Below are 17,065 nucleotides of genomic sequence, written 5' to 3' on the forward strand. Positions count from 1 at the left end.
ACTACACATCACTTTAACCTTTCCTTCCCCTGACCTCACCCACACTGAATTCATACTCAAAGTCATCATACTATCTCACCTCTGTGCCTTTGCACCTGCTGGTCTCCCTGGTAGGAATGACCTGCATCCCTTCTTTACCAATTTATCATATTTTTCCTTCAAGATTCACTCACCCCAGGTAAGCTTCCCTAGAGCCCCAAGTCTAGGTAAATGCTTTTGCATGTGTGTCATCCTACCTGTCACATTCTATTGTCAGTGTTTTTTTTGCAAGGATCTTTAGTTCCTTGATGGTAGAGCCCATTGCATATTCATCTTTCCATCCTTGATAGAGTACCAAGCACAGAGAAAACCCTCAGGTTATGGATGAAATGAGTGAACTTCCTATCTCACTTACTCGAAGAAAATCTCACCATCTACAGACCTCTACAGATATGACTTGGGATATCATGAACTTGTTTCCCATTTCAAAAATACAAGAGGATAAAAAGATATATTTGAAATTTCTATAAATCTACACAGGAAAAATAATTAGAGGATGAGTACTTATAATATAATAACCACAGATATCTATATTGAATCATTTCAGGGGGAAAAATGTGCTACCACCACCATCTTGGGAAGGAAAGTTAGTCTCCCACTTACTTCAGCTAATCTTGAATGTTTGTGCACCACCTCTGTTTTATTCATTGGCGTGAGCTGCTGCAAAACACTTCGGCTATTTGTCAAAGCCCGTGTCAATCGGGCAAATTTTGTCCAACCTTAAAATAAGGAGAGAAAGTCTCAGTTTTTCACATATAATGAATATGGAACCCAACATTCTTGCTAATACTCAGGGGATCTCAGAAATAGCATAACATCCAGAACTAATCAAAAGTATCAATCTAAAGCACTTTATTTCTACATAAACATCACCACATATTTCAAGTGTAGCTATAAAGTAATGGCTAATTTTTACGTGTGATCTTTGTGTTTGGCTCATATCTATTACATAGTCCCAGTACCCAAGGTACAGCTGTCCACAAAATTCTGTGTTCCCCCTTGCATTATATAGATTTGTTACTGGAAAACAACTGTCCAGCCAGGAATGTATTTCCCAGCACTCCTTGCATCCAGCTGTCCCCATGTTCCCAGTTCTCATCAATGGAATGAAAGCAGAAATGATGTGTGTCACTCTCACACATGCCACAACTTATGAAGCAGGTGAGACTTCTCTACACATTCTCCCTCCTTCTACCAGCTGGATACAAGTGACAACAAGCCCCTAGGGAATAGTAAAGCACTGAATCCGTGCATGGAAGGTTGCCATATGCCAAGGATCACCTGCCTCGGACTGTAACGTGAGCAAGAAATATGCTTCTGCTGTGTAAGCTGCTGGAAGATGGGGGGGGGGGGGGGGTATTTATTATAGCCTAATAAAAAACAATTTTACTGTGCATTTGTGTGTAGATATATACACATAAGAAAATGAAACCCAATTTCAACAAATCTCACATATTATGGTTCATATCACACTTCCATCTTTCTTGTAACAGCAAAATGTTATTTCTCTCTTGTTAATTGCAGTGGTATCTAAATATCATTCTTTAAATATCTAGAATCTCTAACATTGTTTTCTGAAAGAGTAGTAATTTTAACTTTGGTGGGGGAGGGGATGTGAATTTAATGAGAAAGAAATTTCTTCCCAATGCCTCAAATTCCCGTTATTAAATAATTAATTTCAAAGAAACATCAATGAGACATGAGTAAGTAGAGCAAAACCAACCATACTCTGAGCCTGTCTCAATTATCCTTTTCTGGATATTCCAAAAGCTCTAATTTATTAAAGATTCCAATAAGACCATTTGATAACTTCTATGATATTGCACTTCACTAGGTTATTTGCCAAATAACTCCTTAAAAAAGGAAAACTTCTGATGGTCTCAAGGAATGACGGTAATGGCAATGATGAAATTTCAGACAATGTGACAAAAGATGAAGGAAAAAACCCTCAGCAGACACCCATCAAATGCCTTTCAAATTATACTAGGTAGATGACATCATGTTTTACTACCATTCTTCAGGCTAATTCTGACTTCATTTAAGCTTTGTATTTCCCCAACTGTTCAGTTCCCTTTATGGTATCCAGTAAGTGGATTAGAAAAAAAAGTAATCTGGCATCAGTTGATAGAATGTCCTTAATTCTTCACTAATGGACTTTATCCTAGTGACTAGAACAACAACAACAACAACAACAATGTTAGGCTTTGGGGATTGTATGCAACCCTAAGGCTAACCCTGTGCAATGTGCTAAAAGGAGAAGAAGAAGAACAACAACAACAACAACAACAACCATCACCAGATATGCCACCAGCTCTCTAAGAACTTAACATCAATGTAAAACACCAACATGCAATCTGTATCACCAGTCTAGACTCTTCTTCTCAGCATTAGACCTATCTTGTATCTAATCACCCATGAGCCACCTTTTACTAAGATGTTCTATAGGCATCTGACACTCAGCACGCCCAAAACCGATCTCATCATCGTCTCCCTCCATCTCCAACTCTTCACCTTTCATGCATTCCTGGACTTGGTGAATGGTCCCATGATATTTCCAGTTGTCCAATCAGAAACTTGAAATTTACCATCCTCCTTCACTATTACCTCCACACCCACACATCCAATCACTTTTAAGACTTATAGACTATAACATTAATAAATTCACTCAAGTTGAATCTCGTCTCTCCATCCCTATATGTCAGACAATCTTCCACCTGAGTTAGGTTGGCAGTATCTTGAAGACGATACTCTCTATCTGCTCTCTGACCATATACTCCCAAGCAACTCTACATTGCTGCCAAAGTGCTTCCCCTTTCCCTATTTCAAACTCTTTAAGATCCCCGGAGGCCTTCAGGATAACATTGCATTTTCTTGGTATATAGGTCATTTAGTTTCCGGCCCCAAAGATCTGCTCTGCATTCATCTCCTTCTACTTCTTTATACATGCTCTGTATAACAACTCTACCAAAATTAACAGTAAATTAAAAGAAGAATAAATTCAAAACTAAAATTAAATCTCCTAGGAATTCTCTGTACACCCCATTATATTCATTGTGTCCAGGTTTTCAAGCATTATAATCATTCTGCCTGCCTGAAATGCTTCCCCCCATCCCCTTATGTCTGGCTAACACTGACTGGAACCTCTAGACTCAGTTAAAGCATTATCTCCTTCTGGAACCTTCTTAGATCCACTCATAAGAGAGGTATCCTCCTCTGTGCTTGCACATCATAGGATAAATACCTCACATGGCACTTGCAACACTAATGGCAGTTGTTGATTAACATGTTAGTCACTCCCACTGAACTACTGTTCATCTCTCCATATTCAAGCACTTGATAAGGGCCTGGCATAAAACAGGCCATTAATTAATTAATTAATTAATTGACTTATTTGTAATTTAAAAATCAAATTTAAAATAAGTCCCATTTTGTTTTATCATGGGTTGGGTTTGGTTTTGCTTTGTTCGGTAAAAGTGGCAAGGGTGTCTTCAGATGACATGTTGGCAATAGATACATTACAATATTTCAGGTGATCGTTTTCTTTCTTACTTCAACTTGATATTATAATTGCATTCAATATTTCTAGAAACTTCCAAGGTAATGTTATACTAATTGAAGCTTCATATTTCTAAGACAAGTAATGTTACACACTTAGTACATCTAAGGATTGGATTAACAAAGAAGCCAATTTTTATTCCCAGAATGTAATAAGGTTTATCCAGAAAATATTTTGAAAAAAATTAAAAGAGATATTGAAAGAATGAATTCACTGACACATGGAAGAATACAAATCATCAAATGGCATGCGTTCTCTCATTTCCTACAGCCATGGCTAAGGTTAGGGCTTTCTTATAATTCTCAGTTCTAAACAATTAGCATTTTTCTCAAAACCCTTATACTACCCCTCTCTCCTCACTCTCAACGAATTACCTCGTCAAATGTTATTGAATAAGCAGAGGCCATAAGAAACATGATAGCCTTCAATTTCCTTTCTGTCCCCTCCATCTCTAGACCCACCCACATGGCACTGAATCTTGCCTGCCTCTTTATCATCTCAGAGAAGTAGGTATTTGCTCTTTTCTGATCATGCATATGTTCTATTTATGGGCATTTAAGTGGTTTCTAGATTTTTCTCTATCACTAACAACACGACAGCGAATTTCCTATGCCTATCCTTTTGTGCCCTTGGACACATCTGGAATTGCCTATGTTATTAACTAAATTAGTTCATTTGCTCTGTCACCAACCCCCACTATACAGTCAAACTTTGAAAAAATTGAGCAGCCATACTGTCTAGGTCAGAAAAAAGGCACATCAGCAGTTCTAACTTTTTCCAGCGATACATTTACGGGTCTCACCTTTACAGAGACCTAACTGGTATAACTGATTATTCAGCACAGTTCACTGATGTTACTTAGATGTGGTCGATATGGGGTAATGTGAACAGACAGCTGAATATGAAGAGCCTAAAACTTGTTCTATGAGTTGTTCATGGAATTATGAGAACATTTGTTCTCCTAAAAGCTCAGGATGCCAACTCCTTCTTAATAAAACATTAGTTTAGCTCTATTGGGTTGCAATTAACCTCTTTGTCATGGACTGCCTAATCTTAAAAATAAGAGGAAGTCACAGAGGCAGTTAAATCAATCTTACTAGACTGCAACACAAGATTCTAATCTATAAGAAAAAAGCTTAGGTAAACAATTATACGCTTGGCCAAAGAGACTACATGGTATAATTACTCATATTTCATCTGTTGTTTCCTCTCTAAAGAAAACCATTGGCTTCCCACAAGGGGAAGGTTGCTATTTTTGCTGTTAGTTTCATTCTATAGGAATTTTTTGTCTCAATTATTGGCATGAAGATGCCATAACTATTTGGCACAGGATATTTCACACTGTGAGTGTCTTGGCAGTTTTGGAATCTGTTTGAAAATACCGCACAGCTAAATGGGCAGAGATTTTGGTCATCTCTTTTAGAATACATATGGATAATCAACAGAATGGATTTCTTGGCTGTAATTTTTCCCCTTTGCATTATTACAAATGATGAATCAGGTACCATTGACTGATTAGCTGAGCAACAGTTCCAAGACCTCAGTACCAGGAACAAAAGATAACAAAAATGCTTTGCCCCCTTGATTATTATCAGTGAATTTCATTGCTTTAATACAGTACAATACTGTCAGAATCAGAGTGTTCTCAATTGTTGCAGGAAAAAAGGAGAGCAGGGGATTAAGGTGACAAAAATGCAATAGTAAGTTTCCACTAGAAAGGATGAGACAGCATGATGCAATAGAGAGAATATGGGATTGAAAATCAGTCACACTTTGCATGTCAGGATCTTCAACAGTAAAGCAGAGATAGCAATACTAATTTTCAGAATTATAGGTAAGAGCAATAAAGAATATAAAGTTCCTGACATATAGTAACTACTCCATCAAAACAGGTTTCCTTCCCTTCAATGATTTTTACTACCATCCATCATGATGTACGTCAAAGGTATCATTGACATCAGTAAGTGCCATTCATTTTAAAGGCAAAAATCAACCTAGATTGAAGTTTTGCTATCGTGAGATTCATTATGAGGAAGAGGTGCACGTAAATTGCTATCACATTATAGTTACTATCCCAGATACAATTTAGAAACAATTGTATTTATTCAGAATTAGTTTACTCAAGTCTTTCAACTATGTGTCTGGGTTTCTTGGTAAAAATACCAAATCATGTAGAAGGAGATTAATGTTAATTCCAACCTTGGCAAATCTTCAAAGGACTTTCGACATTTCACATTAAGAAGGTAAAATGCCCTTGCTCTGGGATTAAAAGTTACATTCTGGCCTGTTAATGTATGGACTCACTTGTCTATTCTGCATCTTAAAACACTATTTCCTATGTCCTAGGTAGAACTCTACTACCTAAGTACTTCCTCAGAATTTTGCAAACACCCTCCATATCCTCCCTTGCAACAGCCACAACTCCCTGATCCTTCTCTCTGATTCTTTTCATCTTACTCACCTTATCAAATCCCAACTCTGGTTAAATCCAACTCTTCATTACTTCTGCATCTATACACCTTCGACTAAACATAGGTGGAGTAAAATATATAATCATGCTCATAGATGCTGGTGAATTCATGATCACTAGCCCCAAGCAGACCTTCGTGTTTAGCAAACCTGCTGAATTCCCCTTGCCCACTCACTTTTCCACCCTCTTAGATCACCATTTCATGCCTACTCCTCTCTCCTCAAACCTTCAATACTTCATCTCCTTCACCATGCTTACTCTCAGGTGAGAACCATGTTTTTTATATTACTGAGAAAATAAGAGCAATCAGAAGAAAATTTCCAATCTATATTTACTTGTTTGTCTTCCCCTCCCCCATTATCATATGAGGGAAGGAACTATGTACCTTCAGGACACAGGTGCAGAATGGCCTGCACCATTCTGTGTGCTTAATCAACATTTTTGGTTAGGGGGGAAAATTGGTAAAATAGATAAACAAGGGGAACAAAATTTCCTAGAAGAGTCCTGAAAAGTCTCGTGTTAAGTATTTCTGGTGCCCAAGCCCGAATTAAAGTAAATCTACCATCTCCCAGTTTAATGCTCTACACCCAAATCATTTTGATGTTACGGTGTTATCACGAAATCTTATCTGCACTTTCTTAAAAGTTCCACACTCCCTTTTACCCTTTTACTCAACTTAAGAATTTGAGAGACATATTTTTCCGCCAAGATTTCCAAACATACTTTCCTATGCTTCTACCTTCATAGAGATAGCAGGATGATTACTTAATGGCATAAATATTTTATTTCTATTGAATTTTTCATATTAATTTTACAGCTCATATGAATAATGGAAAGTAGCTCATATACAGCCTTCATGGTTACATTGTGCATTACTTGTTCAATAATCTGTTATGTATTTGACAGGTGAAGAAGAGTCTCAAAATAAAAGTCTGTTTAAAACAAGCTCTTCCTCTACAAATTCAGGCCCTGGAAAGAGATACTCTTCCCTAGTGCTTTTCACAGTGGGGTCTGATTTCCCCTCTAAATTCTAATTTACATATCTATCCAGCATAGTTCAAAATCAAAAGGTCTAAGTCGTTTGGCATTTATTCAAATACCATTTTTTTTATAAGAATGCGTGATGCAGCTAAGAGATTCTGCCACAGGAGGAACTCTGTGATTCTGATGTAAGGATACAGAGATGGAGGTGTAGGCAGATAAATGGAAGGGCATTAATTTGAGAAAAGTCAACTCTCAATATTAGCACCTTTTCCCCAATCTCACTTTGAATGCTGTCAACTTTCAGTTTCTATAAATAGGCTAAATATACTGACACCATCAACGTTCAGCAGGCCAAAACTGCAAATGTACCATATTCTCCCTAATTTCAGCTGTGTCATGAAATCACTTTTAAAAAGTGAGAGAAAATAATATTCATTGAATATAAACATAAATATAAATATAAATATAAATATAAATATAAATATAAATATAAATATAAATATTATTTAAGGGAAAAGACTGTGACATGAAGGCTTCTTACTCTGTATTATCGTCATTCAGTGCAAAGGCAAGAGAAATTCATCTGAAGAATATGTTAGGTCACAAATCGTATACCAATTATTTATCTCTTATTTTAAAACATATTACTTTAAGATATAGTCAGCTGTTAGCTATAGGTTTTCATAAATGTTCCTTATTAAGTTGAGGAAGTTCCTCTCTATTCCTACTTTAATAAGAGTTTTTACCATGAATGGGTGCTGGGTTTTGTCATGTTTGTTCTATGTTGAATGATATGATAGTATAATCTTTCTTTTTCAGCCTGTTGAAGCGAAGATTATAGGGATTGATTTTTTTTCATGTCAAACCAGCTTTGCATATGTGGAATAGATCCCACTTGGTTGTCATGTGGGTTCAATTTTTATTGAGGGTCTTTATATCTATATTCATGAGAAATATTGGTCTGTAATGTTCTGTTCTCGCAGTGTCTTTTTCTGGCTCTGGTATGAGGGTAGTGCTGGCCTCACAGAATGAGTTAGGGGAGCTCTCTCTGCTTCCATTTTCTAGAAAAGACTGTGGATTTGCCAAAAACAAAAAATAAAAAACAAAAACATCCTTCGTTTTGTCAGTGTATTAACTATTGATTAAATTTATTTAATAGATATAGAATGATTTAGGTTAGTTTCTCCCAGTGTGAGTTCTGGCAGTTTGTTTTTCAAAGACGTGGTCCATTTCCCCTAAAGTATCAATTCAGTGGCTACACAGTTGATCAAAGTATTCTTTTGTAATGCTTTAATGTCCTTCGGATGAGTTGTGATGGCCCTTCTTTAATTTCTGATACTGGTCACCTGCATCTTCTCCCTTTGTTCTCACTTAGCCTGGCTAGAGGTTTATTAACTTTGATGATCTTTTCAAAGAACCAGCTTTGAGTTGTGGTGATTTCCTCTGTTTTCCTATTTTCTACTTCATTGATTTCTGCTCCAAGGTTCCTTATTTCTTGTCTTCAGTTTGCTTTGGTTTAAATTGCTCTTTTTTGTCTCCCCAAGGTGGAAGCTTAGGTTATTAATTTTACGTCTTTCTTCTTTTCTAATATATGCATTTAATGTCACATACATTTCCTTCTAACCACTACTTTTGCTGCATCCCATAAATTTGATAAGTTGTATTTTCATTTTCATTTAGTCAAAATATTTTTCTAGCTTACTTTAAGCCTTCTTCTTTGACCCGTGGGCTATTTACAAATGTATTAATTTCCAAATATTTGGAGATTTCTTAGCTCTCCCTGTTATGGATTTCTGGCTTAATTCCATTGTGGTCTAAGAAACTGCCTTTTTTAAGCTTTCTATTCTTTTAAATTTGTCAAGGTGTGTTTTATGGCCAGAATGTGATCTATCCAGTGAATGTTCCATGTAAGCTTGAGAACACATATTCTATTGCTATTGGATGGAGCACCTTCGAATTTTAAAACAAATAAGCATTAAACCTAAATACTATTAGAAGACTATTCTATTTTTAAAAATAATGTTTAAATTTATCCTAAACCTCTTAGACACTGACTCTCTGAGTAAAAGTAAAGGAATAGGTAGTATGAGTCCAAAAGTGAATATTCAATAGTCCAGGAGATGATTTAATATACACATTTTCAGAAACATTTGCAAATAAATTGTCCTATGTTATACTTTAAATGGTTTGCACATTGTAAAATTTTCCTCTTGCAATTTGATACTAACCAGAAACCGACCAGGTATAACATAATATATGTGAATCCATATGCAAGGAATAAAACTACAAAATTTTTCTATAATTAGGGTTACGGATGGAAAGATTAAATTTCTGTACCAGTGTTTTTTTTTAAGAGGTAAGAAAAGGAAGACAATGTTTGCCAAATACAAAGAGGAAGATCTCATTTTTAGTCTCTGGAGGGATTATTAAAAATAACATTTCATAAAATCTTCTAAGAGTATTTGAAATTCTTCATTTATATGACACCAGTTTTTAATTTAAACATAATTGGAGGGAATAAAATGAGAATATATTACCTAGAAAAGGGGATACATGCACACCACTGACTATTGCTTTCTACAGCCATCTCCCTGAATATTATAGTCAGTATGACTATAGTCAGGATGTTTGTATTTTGCCAGCCACTCACTTGATAACAAAATTATTCTTCACATAAACTAACAGCATCTACCCAAGACTATCTGCAACAGCTGAATGGGTAAAGGGTGAAAAGTAACCTGAAAAAAATCAGCTAATCAATCACTTATTAGTTCAACCAAATTCAATCAACCGATCAGCTGTGCTGTAAAAGGACTTCACCTAAACCATCTCACAGGTTGTTAAATTTTGTGTTTCTAAAGCTCATCCTGGTAGAAGTTGTTGAAACTCCCATTATATTGATTCTAAATTAATAATGACCTGTGAAATTTCTTCCTTATATCTTATCTAAATTCCTCTTATTATAATTCAAGTTAACCAATTCTCATTTCAACTTTGGATAGCCGTGCTATTTCCATTCAAATGATATGACTGGATAAAACTGATTTTGGATAATTGCTGGCATGAATGTAAAGCAAAAGAAGTACTAATAGTAAAATTGTGTTTTCCAGTTCAACCAATGTATTTTTCTAAACAATAATAATAATAACAATATAAATAATTGACGGCCTAATTCTTAAGTGTGGCCATCCCTTTGGAAATTACCTTTTGTTGAATCATCCTCTATTGGCTGTTTGAACAATGTAATATCCTTGAAAGTACATAGGAACAATACCACCTTTTCATGTTCATTTCTTATTGGTGCAATTTGCATATAAAACCAAACAGGGGTTCCTGTAAGAGAGAGAAAGGACAATACAGTGTGACAGATCCACAGCAGTGGTTTGGTCTCCTGCCTTCCCTCTGCCTTCAGCTGCCAACTGCTATGCCAGGAACCAGCACCAAAACAACAATATTTTCATTGCTTTCCAAATCAAGCAACTACCAGTAGCTCAAATATTAATAAACATTTTTCAACCCAAAATACCAGAATTTGAAAGGAGAGCAGAGGGTGTCATTTCACAATGCAGGAGCCCAATGGCAGTCTCACCACTTAAGTAACACCAGCATTCCCTTGAGCTCTGGGTCCCTACACCCCTGCTTCGCTCACCAAATTCCTTTTCATAGTTTCCCCATGCATGACCACTTCTCCATGCTTCTCCTTGTCACTTTGAGAAGTGTTTCCAATTGACTTCAACAGCAATCCCTGATGCTCTGATAAGCAGTCCTCTCGGAGGAACATTTGAAACACTATTCCTATCTCAAGCTTCTCTCATCAGTCAGAGTTATACGATGGCTCTATGCCTTTGACAGCACCCCTACATCAGAGAAAGAGGATGTCAGAAATACTTGATGCCTGTTGTACACAGAGCTCTACCTGAAGCTTGTAAGGCAATCTTAAAAAAAAAAAAAAAAAGTGTCCCCAACCCTTGAGATTCTTCAGGTGTCTTTATGAGCCACTGCTTCCTATCTCCTTCACTCAAAGAATGAGGCTTGACTCTGCCGCTATGTTCTTTAAACAGTGGCTCCTGCAACCTCCACGAAGCAAAGAGTTTCAGAGCACTTAAGGCTTAGGATTTGGACAAACCAGGAACTGGCATTAGTTCAAATAATAAATATTTGAAGACACAAGAAATGCCTTCAAAGGAGTAATTATCCATTAAGCGATAAAACACTGAAGGAATGTTCCATCAAAATCAAAGACACAGTTTGCATCATATTCTTTCCAGCCATCGTGCAATAAAGCCTCTCCAAATTTCCTATCTTAAAGACATAGAGGCTTTTGTTAGCTTTGGGATTTGGGGAGTGAAATATGCAGCTATTAATAGTCTCTACGTGAGAGTTGATAGCCTATTAGTGGCTTGCAATGAAAACCAAATAGGAAAAACCTTCATACCTTTGGCCAAAAAAAGTCACATAATAATGTCACCGCAAAGGGGAATTTGTCATCTAGACAAGAAGAGATGGCTTAACTACCAGGTTCAAGAAATCAGAGAATTAGAGAGAGGAAATTTTTATGGAATATTCAGTTTGGGTTCTTTGCAACCTGGGGCCTATTGAAAAACATGGCCCTTTCCGAAATGATCACCGCTGACACAAGGATCTCAAAAGCCATCACACCATCTCCCAGACAGGCTTGTTCTTTATTTTCTGCTTCTTATTCTACACTGTGTACCCAACAACTGTGAGTGATGTACACAGTTTTACAAATCACCAGACACACATGCTCACAGATACATGGCCTATGGCTGTTCCAACACAGTCAGCTTGAGACAGCAGGGTTATAAACAGAGAGAAAAGGGCATTAAAAATAAGTCATTTTCCAAGGTCTGTTAAAAATTTGAACAGAAAGAGATGATGTTACATTTCCCATCTTCCTATAAAAACAGCAACTCTTCAAATTTTAGCATAGAGTCAGGGCTGTTTTTAAAATTGCTTTCAGATATGAAGGCAGATTTTTTTTTCAAGTTGAGCTACAGGGTCAGACTGCCCAAGTAGACAGAAGGTTTGCTGAGTGGCTGGTGAAATATCCATATTCTGGTTTTGGGGTTCAAGGGAGCAGGAAGTCTAAGAGGGTTAGACAGAGAGGACAGTTGTAGACGGAAACTCAGGGCAGTGCCTTGGCACTGATTATCTGGAGTAGCCCAGGCTATCACAGGTCTGCCTTGGTGCAGACAGACCCCTTTAAATCATCATCCCAGAGCTACTGTTTTCTTCTCAACAGTAGAAGCAGCCTGCTGATCAGAGCAATGGGCTTTAAAAATAGAGCCTACAAACTGAAATGTCAGTGATGACACATGTTAAATCAGATACCTCAATCCCCTCATTTGCAAAATGCTGTTTAACCTAATTACTTAATGGAAGTATTGGGAAGACTTGGCATTCAGGCATTCCCAAAACATTTATCCACAGACATGTGAATTTTGCTATCTAACATTTTTAAAATTACAAGAACATACTTTTTTCAGTTGATGGTCACAATCCTTCAGGGAACAATTTGCAAGATTTTTAAAAAGTTGCTTTAAGTGTAAGAGAACTCTATTCAAATATATAAATGATATCTATCCTTCATATTAAAGAAAAAAAACTCAATGAAGATCAAAGAATTTCAAACCATTAAAAGAAAGCAAAATACTACCTTGGAAGGAAACGTTTGGGAATGTAAAATTCAAGTTGTTTCTAACATGATTTAAAGGATGTAAGGAAAACAGAATCTCCACAAACGTATTTTTGAGAAACTCAGAAACTATGAACTTGGCGTTCATGCTTTAAAATCAGGCAAAGATTTGTTTACTCTTCTTAGTATCAGAGTGAAATGATTTTAGTTATATGGAGTACCCTTGAGTTACTTGCTAAACTTGGGGCATATATCTAAGTCATTCAAAGGAAAACAACCCTATATGAAAATGATTGCAGGGGGCATATGGGTCTACTACAAATTATCAACACAGATATGGACCCAGTGAAAAAGACCCAGAAAACACCTCGAGCTTGACTTTTCTCTGGTAGATGACAGAGCAGATCATTCAGAATGGATTGTTTTCTAGGTGACAAGCCAACAGACATTTGGCTATGACTAAAGAGAAATACCTCTCTGGCCTTGATTCTAAAATGAAAGATAAAATGATAAGACATTCCATAGGTAAAACCATTAAAAACCAACATTCCCATTACCAAGTACACTAATCTTAAAGCAATGCCCATGGTTGTTGTTATCCCTTTGATGACCCATTAATAAAAAGAGAAAACTAAGTTCAATTCTAAATAACTTATAGTGAATAAATGTTTGAGGTAAGATGGAGAGAATGAACTATGCTGCAAACACTCCAACCCACTCTGAACATGGAACAAGTGTTTCCTGTTGAAGCTAAAATGCTTCCCAAACTGGGGAAGGATTTAGTGACCATCAGTTTCCACTAAGGTAACAATTGGCTTTGCTATCATTTATCATTAACACTAAATAAATTGAAGCATTGTATGAAGTGACTATTCACTTAAAAAAAAAAAAGATCAATTTGGGAAAAAGAAATAAAAGTAACCAGACTACTCAAAGAAAACAAATTAGAAAGGAAAGTTGGTGGGGCACCTGGGTGGCTCAGTCAGTTAAGCATCTGACTTCAACTCAGGTCATGATCTCGCAGTTTGTGAGTTGAAGGCCCATGTTGGGCTCTGTGCTGACAGCTCAGAGCCTGGAGCCAGCTTTGGATTCTGTGTCTCCTGCTCTCTCTACTTCTCTCTGCTCACTCTCTTTCTCTCTCAAAGATGAATAAACATGAAAAAGAAAGAAAGAAAGAAAGAAAAAAGAAAAGAAAGAAAAAAAGAAAACTTGGTTGTGGAGTATACTAGTTGGTTGTTGTTTGGCTGGCTTTTCCCTCAAACACTGAAAGAGTCCAGATCATGGGGTCTCATGTTTATAATATAATTTATTATACAATGCACAATTTCTCAGTCACAAATTCTGCCCCAGAGAAGACCTCACCATAACCAACGAAAATTTACCAACTGGGAATGGCCCATTCTGAAAGTAATGAATACTTTTGTAAGCCTTCCACACAAAAGAGTCAGAGTCTAGCAAAAGGCCATATTGGTAAAGACTGACCTCAAAGAGATATCACACGTCATTGATGCACATGTAGAAAAGTAATCACACATACTGTGATACTAATCACCTTTTCCTTTAACCATAAGAAGAAATGAATGAATTTGTCTGTCATCTTTAGTTGCTGTCATATAACTACAGGATCTTTACCATAAATATTATAAAGCATTTTGCCATCTGACACACACACACAAACACACAAAATCACACTAACGCACCGTATTTTTCTGTTATTCCTCAAAAGGTTGCTTTTCATAGGTAGATTCATTTATTAGTTTTGCTATCTAATTTTATCAGCACCCCCTGCTTTTGCCAAGAAAAGAAACAAAGTTTTATTCTCCCTACACTACAGCTCAATTACCACTAGCCAAAACATAACGTTCATCAGAGTTGACACATCTTATTGATAATTTAGATACATACTGTTTTTCTTGTACAGAAGAACTTCAAAGCAATTTGACTCGTAGTTGTCAAAAGTCTGCCTCACTTTCTCAATGGTCTTCTTGTCAGTCAATTCTCCATACATAAAACTGGAAAAAACAATCCATTTCAGTTTTTTGTTTTTGTTTGTTTGTTTGTTTGTTTGTTTGCTTTTCAAATGCTATATAAAATTACATAGCTGTCTTTTTGGGTTAAGTATTCACATTTAGTTACAAAATAAAATGTTGCTCTCACAAGAGGAAATAAATTATTGAAACGATGTTTTAATCATGACTTAAACTTCTTGCTAACATCTAGGTTTAGAAGTTATTTCAAACGTACAGAGAGAGAGAAAGAGAGTTATCAATTTACATAGTTCCTATAGGCACAAATTTCAGTTACTACGGTTGAGTTAAATAAATCCAACAGTATGGTTCAAATTTCAGTTATCATAGTATAATAACTAAACATCTGCATAAAATATAAACTTTTCTGCTAGCTCCCCAGCCTACAAATGACTGGTAAATGAAAGATACACATCATAATCAGTAACCAATCCCATTACTTCTTTCCAAGCCCCTCAATATTGGTCATGGTGCATCTGTTATTAAGTTCGTGCCCACAAAGCATGTAGTTGTGTTGCCTCCTTGGTTCTCAGCAATGAACCCACATGACATTTTACAAATATGGATCATCAAAAGCAGGAATTAGCTATCACAGATTGACCAGCAAATGATAATGCTGGAAGTGACATTCAAATTGAACACACATGAAGGTATAGATGAAACACAGCTGTGGGAATGTTGACACTGCTGTCACTTGAGAGATTCTAGGGCACCTGGGTGGCTCAGTCAGTTAAGTATCTGATTCTTGATTTCAGTTCAGGTCATGACCTCACAGCAGGTGACATCAAGCCCTGCAATTAGGCCCTGCACTAACAGCATGGAGCCTGCTTGGGATTCTCTCTCTCCTCCTCTCTCTGCCCCTCCCCAACTGATGCTTGCTCGCTCTCTCTCAAAATAAATAAACTTAAAAAAAAATGGAGAGAGACTCTAGATATGCAAACAGAGGAATTGAGGGAGGGCGAACTTATCAACATAAGTCAGGACAGTGGTTGTGACACAAAGGATCAAAGCTTCCCAGAGGAAGTGATGCCAGTAAAAAAAAAATTCACATTAAAAGAGGTCTAGGAGAGAGTGCACAACAGTGAGAGTACAAGGATAAAATAGTAGAGGCTGATACAGATTTACAAAGGAGCATGAGCCTTTACTAAGAAAGAAAAAAAACCTCTCTTCATGTCATGCTATATTACGAGAAGGCAAGTATTATTCAAGTGACTTGTGATCGTTTTTTACAAAGAAATGAAACACTTTAATTCTCAGTGTTTCTTACATTCTAAATCAGTGTGCTAAATATTAGTTTTACTATTATTTGCATTTCCCTCCATTTATGATCAACAGTAAGAGAGTTTTTAATGTTTTGACAGACGTTGTTAAAGGTCACAGAATAATCACAAATTTTTCCCCTGAGTGTTAAGATCGTATCACATAGTTTCAACTTGCATGGTCTTTTTTATCCTCCCATACAACAAGGAAACGTGAAGACTCCGTGTGACAATATAATGCACGAGCATTCTCATCAGTTCTTCTCATCAGTTAAGACAGGTGCAGGTAGGAGGGGGCCAACATGGCCGAGAAGTAGGGGGATCCATACTTCCCACATCTCTAAAACAAAGAAGTGCTGAAGCCAAAGGACTTTGAACCCCAAGAGTCTGGGAGAAAAAGAGACTGAATCTACCAGGAGGAAGCCAGCACAACTTGAGAGACCATAGGTAGGCGATTGCTAACTGGGGGAGATAAAACCGGCCAGGTAGGCACAAAAGGGGGGAGGGGGGGCTGGGGGGGGGGGGTCCCCTTCTGCAGAGAGGAAGAGAAAGAGCAGCTAGGGAAGTTCAGAACTGTATCTGGACGAGAGAAAAACCTCGGACTGGGACCGAGAGGGAACCCATCTCTAACTGCAGGGATTTCTTCAGACTGGGGCCAGCTCCCTGTTCACACACCTGGGGAGGAGGGGAGCCAGCCCTGGGCTGGTGGTAGATCAGGGGCGCTGTGTGCCATAGGAGAAAGCGGTCCCCTCCCTGGAGGGCGGCGCCGTAGGACAAAGCCTGCCCGCGTCTGCCACCCCCAGGCTCAGTGGCCTCGAGGGCGCAGTCCGCAGCAGGAAAGAGCAACCCCCTTCCTGGAGTGCTGTGGGAAAAGACAAAGCCGGCCTCCATCCGCCACACCCGAGGGGTCGGTGGCACAATCTGCAGAGGAAGAGGCGGTCCTCCCTGAAGCACGGTGGCACAGACAAAGCGAGCCAGGGCCACACTTCCGCCGCTGAGAGGCGTTTCCCCAGCGCCAGAGTGCGTGGAGCCGGTCTTTGAATCCTAGCCAAGCGCAGGGTCAGGGGAGTTGGC

General features: G+C 37.6%; 1 protein-coding gene across 1 annotated transcript in view; it reads right to left on the reverse strand.

Annotated features, from left to right (window-relative positions):
* KCNH5 (potassium voltage-gated channel subfamily H member 5) overlaps nucleotides 1-17,065 on the reverse strand; it is a 297,554-nt gene that overhangs the window by 234,830 nt on the left and 45,659 nt on the right. Inside the window, exons 3-5 of the mRNA XM_015068125.3 lie at nucleotides 14,611-14,717; nucleotides 10,254-10,382; nucleotides 643-758 (exon numbers count right to left, since the gene is read on the reverse strand). Coding sequence (XP_014923611.1) covers nucleotides 643-758; nucleotides 10,254-10,382; nucleotides 14,611-14,717 — 352 coding nt within the window. The remainder of the gene's footprint in view (nucleotides 1-642; nucleotides 759-10,253; nucleotides 10,383-14,610; nucleotides 14,718-17,065) is intronic.

The sequence above is a fragment of the Acinonyx jubatus genome, chromosome B3 (genome assembly GCF_027475565.1).
Source record: "Acinonyx jubatus isolate Ajub_Pintada_27869175 chromosome B3, VMU_Ajub_asm_v1.0, whole genome shotgun sequence".
NCBI classification, from domain to species: Eukaryota; Metazoa; Chordata; class Mammalia; order Carnivora; family Felidae; genus Acinonyx; species Acinonyx jubatus.